This window comes from Priapulus caudatus, unplaced genomic scaffold (genome assembly GCF_000485595.1).
Source record: "Priapulus caudatus unplaced genomic scaffold, Priapulus_caudatus-5.0.1 Scaffold466, whole genome shotgun sequence".
Lineage (NCBI taxonomy): Eukaryota > Metazoa > Priapulida > Priapulimorpha > Priapulimorphida > Priapulidae > Priapulus > Priapulus caudatus.
In genome coordinates this window covers 33817-41886 of record NW_014577527.1, presented here as the reverse complement: position 1 = coordinate 41886, position 8070 = coordinate 33817, and the positions used below count along the sequence as shown (strand labels likewise).

General features: G+C 43.5%; 1 protein-coding gene across 1 annotated transcript in view; it reads right to left on the bottom strand.

Moving 5' to 3' along the window:
- Positions 1-6: 6 nt before the first annotated feature.
- LOC106810715 overlaps positions 7-8070 on the bottom strand; it is a 13443-nt gene continuing 5379 nt past the window's right edge. Inside the window, exons 4-10 of the mRNA XM_014814149.1 lie at positions 4401-4570; positions 2614-2764; positions 2232-2288; positions 1596-1697; positions 969-1134; positions 766-807; positions 7-508 (exon numbers count right to left, since the gene is read on the bottom strand). Of these exons, the coding sequence (XP_014669635.1) occupies positions 463-508; positions 766-807; positions 969-1134; positions 1596-1697; positions 2232-2288; positions 2614-2764; positions 4401-4570 (734 nt within the window). The 3' untranslated portion in view covers positions 7-462. The remainder of the gene's footprint in view (positions 509-765; positions 808-968; positions 1135-1595; positions 1698-2231; positions 2289-2613; positions 2765-4400; positions 4571-8070) is intronic.

Sequence of the window (8070 nt, the reverse complement as noted above, 5' to 3'; positions counted from 1 at the left end):
AATAATTGCTCTGGTTAGTACAAAAAACCAAGACGAGATATACTCTTACAGCTAATATATAAGGACATTAATAACCTACACACAAAATTATCGATGTATGTATTTACTTAACAATTTACACATTATAGCATTTTACCTCTCCGCAGCTAATTACGACGCAGGCAACCATCGAATCCTTGCCAAAAAAACACCAGCAAGTAAAGGATGTGAGACTGACAAATCTGATCAAGAACCTGTTGGCAAACATGCAGGCGGTTTCTCGTGGATCTTAATGGTAACTGCAGCAGATGGCATAGACAGAAGAATGGCCTTAATTCCACAATAAAGCATCCTGACTCCTCTGCTAGTCTAACAACTTACTACACTGCAAACCATGCATCTACGTGCCAATCCCTGGAAAACACAAGTAAGTGTCTTCTATCTAAAGAACATGGATGCATGTCAATCCCCAACTGAAAGTCTTCACTGTGAGGTGGTGGCAGCTCCACTTGCATCATGAGGATGGATTCTGTAAAGTGAAAAAAAAGTTTAGTACAAGCACCTCTGCATGTATCACTGTCACTGTAAAGTTTCGTTTCACTTCATTTCACTTGATCTGTTACTTTATATATATATATATGGCTTTCACAACTCATTATAATTATTCTGATATGCTAGTCTAAGAACCATGTTAATTATGCAATTGAAGACTATACAAAATGGCAATGTGGAATACTCGTTATATGCTTTTTCAATGTTCTCAAACAATCACTGACAAAAGCTTACATATCTGCAGCATCTGAGACGGTAGCATCATGAGGATGGATTCTGTAAAGTGAAAAAAAGAGTCCATTTATGTATCACTGCCTCTGTAATCTCTCATTTTACATCATTTGAGTTGGGCATGTCCATATATATATTATAACCACTGTAAATATTCATATTACCAAATAAAGTGATAAAAACACATTTTCATTTGTGCTGCTTACACAAACTTGATTTTCTCGGATTCAACCAAGATTCTCTCCAAGCATCTATGGCCATAGTTGCTTGGTCTCTTAAGGAACACCCCAGGTGGTAGTCCTTTGCAACTGATGACTCCAGCATCGACCAACTTGTATGGCAGCCTTGCCATAGGTTTTCCGCTATCATGAGCTATAACATATACGCACAATTAACTGTATAGAAAGCTATTACTCCATAAGTTTATTATTTTTTAAACATGCTAGCTTTTAATAGACTTTGTAAATAAACTGCAGTGTCCACTTACTCTGAAAACTCTGTTATGTACCATAATTGTAAGCTCTGTTATGTACAACTCTGACTGCATAAATTCTCTTTCACTTAAAATATTTGTTTGTACATGAACAACAAATACTAGAGCCCAACTTTAAAGTTACATATTGTAGTGTTTAACCCTTAGGTCAGCTAAAACGTAAACTAACCGTTCCACAAACATAAACAAAAAGTAGAACAGAAACGTATTACATATATACACTGTGAGCAGATTGCCGGGGTTTTATGAATAAAGCATCATTGTGGTTAGAACCAATTTCATTGCCTGAATATTAATGTGGTATAATCCGGTAGTAAAGACTACACATATATATACTTACAGTATTTGTCGTTAAACAACGTCTGCACATTTTTGCGTAGCAGAGCAGTGTTTCTTGTAGTTTTTTGTAATTCTGATTCCGCTGTTAATTGATGTTCCGATCCTACAAAATAAGATATATAATGCATAATAATGGCACCCACTGGATGGTAATATATACTTGACACAATCAAATTCACAAAAAATTTATAAAATAATGTTTTCAACCCAGCAAACAGGTATCTTCTTTTAACCTTTAGATTTAAATGGATACATTTCTCTAGGTTCTTCAGATATTTTCATCTAAGATAGAATAAAATTATGCTTCGTAAAAAGTTTTATGGTTCAATATTTATTAGAAATATTTTTTTAAACGTTTAAAAACTGACGGCTATATCGTTGCTTACAACGACGGTGGCGCCACTGGCACCCACTGAATGAGTTGCGCAAAGCAACGCTTCGGCTGCAGGCTACAGACCGAGGGTGTTTCTTATTTATTAATTTAAGAGCAGATAGATTGCAATATCTTATAAACGACATATAGTTTCAGTTATAATATGGATAAATATGTCCTAAAATTAACATCGTTCGATTAAAAAGGTGCCATGCAGTTACTGTAGCATTCGTTAAAATTGCATAATCAATGGTCATCTTATACCTTTAAGTAGCATTTTCAGGTAGAAATATAATTGCACTTTTGTGATTAGCCCTCGGTCTGTAATGTGCAAAATGAATTGTCAAATGCGCAACTTTTTCAGGGTGGCAGCACGATCTTGGGTGTCATGTCGATCAGCGCCCCAAAATAACAATTTCAAAATTTAATGTTGTTTTATTATGACAAACGTGAATGCGTAATTATATATAGTTATAGGTATGCATGTGCTATTATTTATAAATCTACTATTATAATATACTCTCAAATTCTAGAGGAAAGTATCCCTTTAAGGTCGTCTGCAAATCTTTAATTAACAATTCGTTACTATAGTTTATACAAGCAACTCATTATTAACAATGCTTGAGCTAATGATTCCTATGTTTACCTAGATGCAAACATATCTCCTGGACGAAGAGTGGATGGTCTTCTAAATAAGTCAGGCCCTTCCTGGACGAACACAGAAAGGGTGCTTCCCGTTTCTCGAGCTGTGTGCCGATCACAATCGTCTCAGCACCCAGGCATTCTAACTCCTTCATCTGTGAATATGGGAAACATAGATTTACGTACACTTTCAGAAACATAACTAGAAAGGGCAGTTGTCGCCAACTACATGTATCCCCCGTGATCTAGTATGAATGAAATATCTCTGTAAGGACGTAGAATGTAGGTAAAGTTAAATAAGTCACAAATTTAAAGGTTTGTTATACAAATCATCTGCCTGAGATGTGCAAGTATGTTAAAATTGGTTGCCTTAGGGGTTTTGGTATGCGACACACCTCCACAAGATGTGTAAGTATACAAAGCTTGGTCGCGCTAGGTCAACTAGGGGCCGAGTTATAGAGAGGAAGGGAAATATGATCAAGGTTAAGGTAAAGGTCAAATAAAGGTCGCAGTAACCTGGTTTTGGTACGCTGCGCACCTTCTCCCCAAGATGTGTAAGTATATCAAGTTTGGTAGCGCTAGGTCATTAGGGGTCGAGTTATAGAGCGGAAGGGGAATTCTCTGCGGCGGACCGAGCGGCTGGACAGACATGAAACCATATAGTATCCCCCTCGACTTCGTGGCGAGGATGCAATAATGTACAGATATGAGTAACTATATATACCAGTACCATGATCGGTAATGATTGTAATTAATATGTTCACTTACTCCAATGCCAGACAATTCCAAAATTTACCACCATATATCGATATCTCATATATATATATATATGATATCTATTCATGAGCATATGCATCCTTCATGACCTTCAGCGCTTGGCAACACCGCATGGCAACAATTAAGAGACGTACGCGTCACAACATCGCCGCAGAGTGGCAAAAATGAACTCTGTTTGAAACATTCGACCCAACACTTTCACTTTGTAGTCTATAAGCTTCGAATGAACGTATTCCTGGGTATTTTATTTTACCCATCACACATATATAGGCAGGCATGCACATACAAACGTGCAATATATGTTAAAATAATTATTTTTTGCCTGATTCTATGTTTGCCGCTTGAAGTTTCGAGGGGAGGCACCTTTATGGTTACTGTGCAGGTTTTCTACGAAATTTCATCGACTTTTCATTTGTATTCTTATACGAGCGCTAACACAAGAGGCCACCTCTGTATACACGCTCATTTCGCTATTACTATTATACGGATCAATGCACGTGAACTTTCAGAGCATTCTCATTGTCCACCCATCTGTGCAATGGCCAGCAGCTATATTTAAATACACATATATTGGTGATGTCTGAGACACAATCCAGCGTAGCCAGTTATATACTAACCCCAACCATTCGTTCTTTTGCTGCGCGGTCGAACATTAATAGCATTTCTCGTTATACGCCAACTTTGTTGACACGCAGATTAGTGACCGCAGTCATGTGTGTCATGCAGTGGCCGGTGTTCGCACGTTTCGGATCAAATTGCGTGTGGTAACCTTATTTCTTACAATTTTTTAATTGCATGGAACATTTGACCAATTTAGAGGTTTTAGTTAGTCAGTGATATGTCACCACAGTATAAGTACTAACACGAGATGTTTCACATACGTTCACCCATTTCGCACTGGCGGTCGATCATTGTGAAAAATAGAAAAACACTGCTATAATATATAAGTTATATAACACACAAAATATAAAATGTGTTTGAATATCTACTCAATGTATGTTCATGTTTACTTACAGTTTTGTACATCTGTCCATGTAACTGCTTAACTTTAGCAGCCTTTTCCTCATAAGACAGACTTGCTAGGTCTGTCTGCCGTGCCATCGCTGCTTCATTAAATTGAGCTCTCTCGCTCTGTGGCAAGTTTTGCCATTTTTGCCCCCATTCCTGGAATGACTGCTTTCCATCTGAAACAAAAAATATATAGTTACATTTCAAAATAGAATTGCAGTTGGAATTGCCAGCTATAGCTACCTATTAGTGGCATTCAATTCATGCCAGTACTGTTGTGTATCCTTTTTCAATAACACATTTCATTGTATGGTAGGATAAAAAAAATATCCTAACAATATATGACTTTAACGATGCCTTCTTCGCAATCGGCTGGACACTTCGGCACAGCATATTGCTACATGAAAAATACTCATTGAATTTGTTGTCCCGAACGTTTCAGTTTGAAGCCAAAAAACTAAATAAACATGATCCAGAGCATATTTTATATCTGTCACAGTGCACCATTGTAAATACGCATGAATTTCATACAAATACGCATGTAATTTTCAAAGGTATGCGTATAGATACGCTTGTGTTTTAATAAATACGTACATGAGTTAAAACAAACAGATCGTATCAGTACGCTAACCTTCCATCTACTCCCGTATCGGCTCGGCTCTAAATCACATTGATTTAGAATATAAGAAATTGCACTTAATCTGCGTAACCTGAAGCTCTTATCCGCGCAATCGGAGACAGCAATGCGTCTGGATAGGAAAAGGGGCATACTAGCGCCGCCGCGCACGAGCGGTTAGCGTCTATTTTCCGTACCGCCAAATGCGCAAACGTCCTACACGGGTTTCCTCTGATTGGCTGCTTTGATTTGCTTTGACGCAACAAACCTTCAAACAAGAGAACAAACGCCCCATTTGTAAATATGTGTTTTTGTTCATCATCAGTAGATAAGTAAGTTTTCTGATGTATTTCTATGAAAAACACACCATTTTACTCTCATTAATATAAAATATAATATCACTATAATTAACAATTCGTGTGTAACTGTGTTATTTTCATCTTAATCTCAAGTTATGAGAGGGTTTGGGCTCTCGTAACACTTACTACATACGTACGTATGCGTACTCGCGCAGCTGAAGGGGTCGTGTCGTATCAGGTACTACAAGATATGTACCCGAGGTACGAATATCAGGATTTGTGCATTATGGTTTGTCATTATCAGGTTTATGCATTATCAGGTTTGTCAGTTATTATGCTCCTGCGTATATGATTGTATACACGAATTGTGTACCAGACCTGTATCTTCTCAGCATATATGCAGCGCTGTGTTTACATATCGTACCTGCCCCCTGAGATGGAGATCGAATGAAGACGGTCATGTAGGAGGAGTAGGGGCAGGAGGAGGAGAGGAGGAGGAGGAGAGAGGAGGAGGAGGAGGGAAGAAGGCGATGGAGATAGGGGAGGAGGAGGGAGGGAGGAGGAGAGGAGTGGAGGAGGGGGAGGTGAGGAAGAGGGAGGGGAGGAGGAGGAGGAGGAGAGAAGGTGATGGAGTAAGGGAGGAGGAAGAAGGGAGGAGGAGGGGGGAGGTGGATGGAGTAGGGTGATATGGAGGAGGGCGAAGAATAGGGAGGAGGAGGGGAGGAGTAGGGGGGGTAGAGGAAGGAGGGGAATGGAGTAGGGGGAGCGGAGAGGTGGGGAGGCAGAAAGGAGGAGGAGAAGTTAATGGAGATCCGAAGGGGGTGGCGAAGAAATGTCATGAGAGGAGGGGGGCGCGGAGGAGGACAGGAGGAGGAGGAGGAGGAGATGAAAAGGTGATGGAGTAGGTGGGAGGAGGAAGGGGGGGAGGAGGAGGAGGAGAAGGTGATGGAGGAGGGAGGAGGAGGCAGGGAGCGGGATCAGGTGATGAGGAGGAGGAGTAGCCGGGCAGGAGGAAGGAAGGAGGAGGAGGGGGAGACGGTGTGGGTAGGAGGGGAGGAGAGGGAGGAGGAGATTAGGAGGGCAGGAGGCAGGAGAGGAGAGAGGGGAGATAGGGTTGGAGTAGGTGGAAGGAGAGGAGGGGAGTGAGGAGGAGAGGAGGAGGAGAGAGGGGGAGAGGTGATGGAGAGCAGTAGGGGGCAGGAGTAGGGGGCGGAGGAGAAGGGGGACGGAGGAGGAGGAGGACGGAGGAGGAGGATGAGGAGAGGAGGAGAGGGGAGACGTTGATAGATGACAGAGTGAGAAGGTGATCACCTACTCCGGCTCCAACTCATCACCTTCGTCCCCTCCTCCTTCACTTCTCCTCCTCACTTTCGCTGACTCTCTGCCCCGCGCTCCCTCCCTACCATCTCCTTCTCTCCTCCTCCTCCTCCGCCTGCCTGCCCTGGCCCTCCTGCTATGAACTTCTTGAATTGATCTCCATCACCTTCTCCCGCTCCTCCTCCTCCCTCTCTCCCCTCCTCCTCCTCCTCCCTCCCCCTCTCTCCGCTCTTCCTCCTCCTCCCCTCGCCCTCTGCCTCCCTCCTCAGTACCTTCCTTTATTCGATCTCGCATCAACTCTCATTCCGCCCTCCTCCTCCTCTCCTGCCCCTCTCTCCCCCGCTCACTCCTCTTTCCCCTGCCCCTCTTCCTCCTCTCCTACCGTACTCCATCCTCTCTCCTCCTCCTTCTTTTCCTCCTCCTCCTCCCTCTCCTCTCCTCTCCTCTTCCACGTTACATCCACAACGCTCTCCCCTCCTCCGCCCTCCTACCCATTCCTCATCACTCTGCCCTCTCTCTCCTTCTCCCTCCTCCTCCCTCCCCCTCGCGAACCTTTTCCAGGACCCTCCCCCCCTGCCTCCTCCTCCTCCTTCCCCCCCTCCATGCCTGCCCTCCTCCTCTCCTCCATCCTCCTCCTGCCTCCTCCTCTTCCCTCCTCCTCCTTCTTCTTCCTCCTCTCCCTCCTCCCTCCCTCCTCCTCCTCCTCCCTCCTCCTCCTCACCCTCCTCCTCCTCCCCTACTTCCATCAACGCTCTCTCATCCTCGCTCCTCCTCCTCCTTTCCTGCCCCTCCTTCCTTCACTGCTATGACCTTCGATTCGGTTCGATCTCCCATCGACCTTCTCGCTCTCCCCCCCCCCTCCTCCTCTCCTCTTCCTCCTCCTCCTCCTCCCTCCTCCCCTCTCCTCCTCCTCCCCCCTCCATCACCTTCCCCCTCTTCCTCCTCCTCCTCCTCTCTCCTCTCTTCCCTACTCTCACCTTCTCCATCGACCTCTCTCTGCACTCCTGCCTCCTCTCTCTCCACTTCCATCGCCTTCTTCCCTCTCCTCCTCCTCCTCTCCCTCCCCCTCCTCCTCCTCCTGCCCCTTACTCCTCCCTCCATGGACCGTCTTTATTCCGTCTCCATCTCAGGGGCAGGTACGTTTATGTAAACACAGTTGGTACATATATGCTGAGCAAGATACAGGTCTGGTAACACTTGTGTATTCTATATACGCTACCTCGGGTCATATCTGTAGTGACCTGCTACGACAACGACCCCTCGCTGCTATAGCCGAGTACGCATACTACGTATGTAGTAAGTGTTACTAAAGCCCAAACCCTCTCATACACTTGAGATTAAGCAGAAACTAACACAGTTACAACACAGAATTGTATTATAGTGAACTTATTTTTATATTAATGAGTAAAATGTGTGTTTTCCATAGAAAATACATCAGAAAACT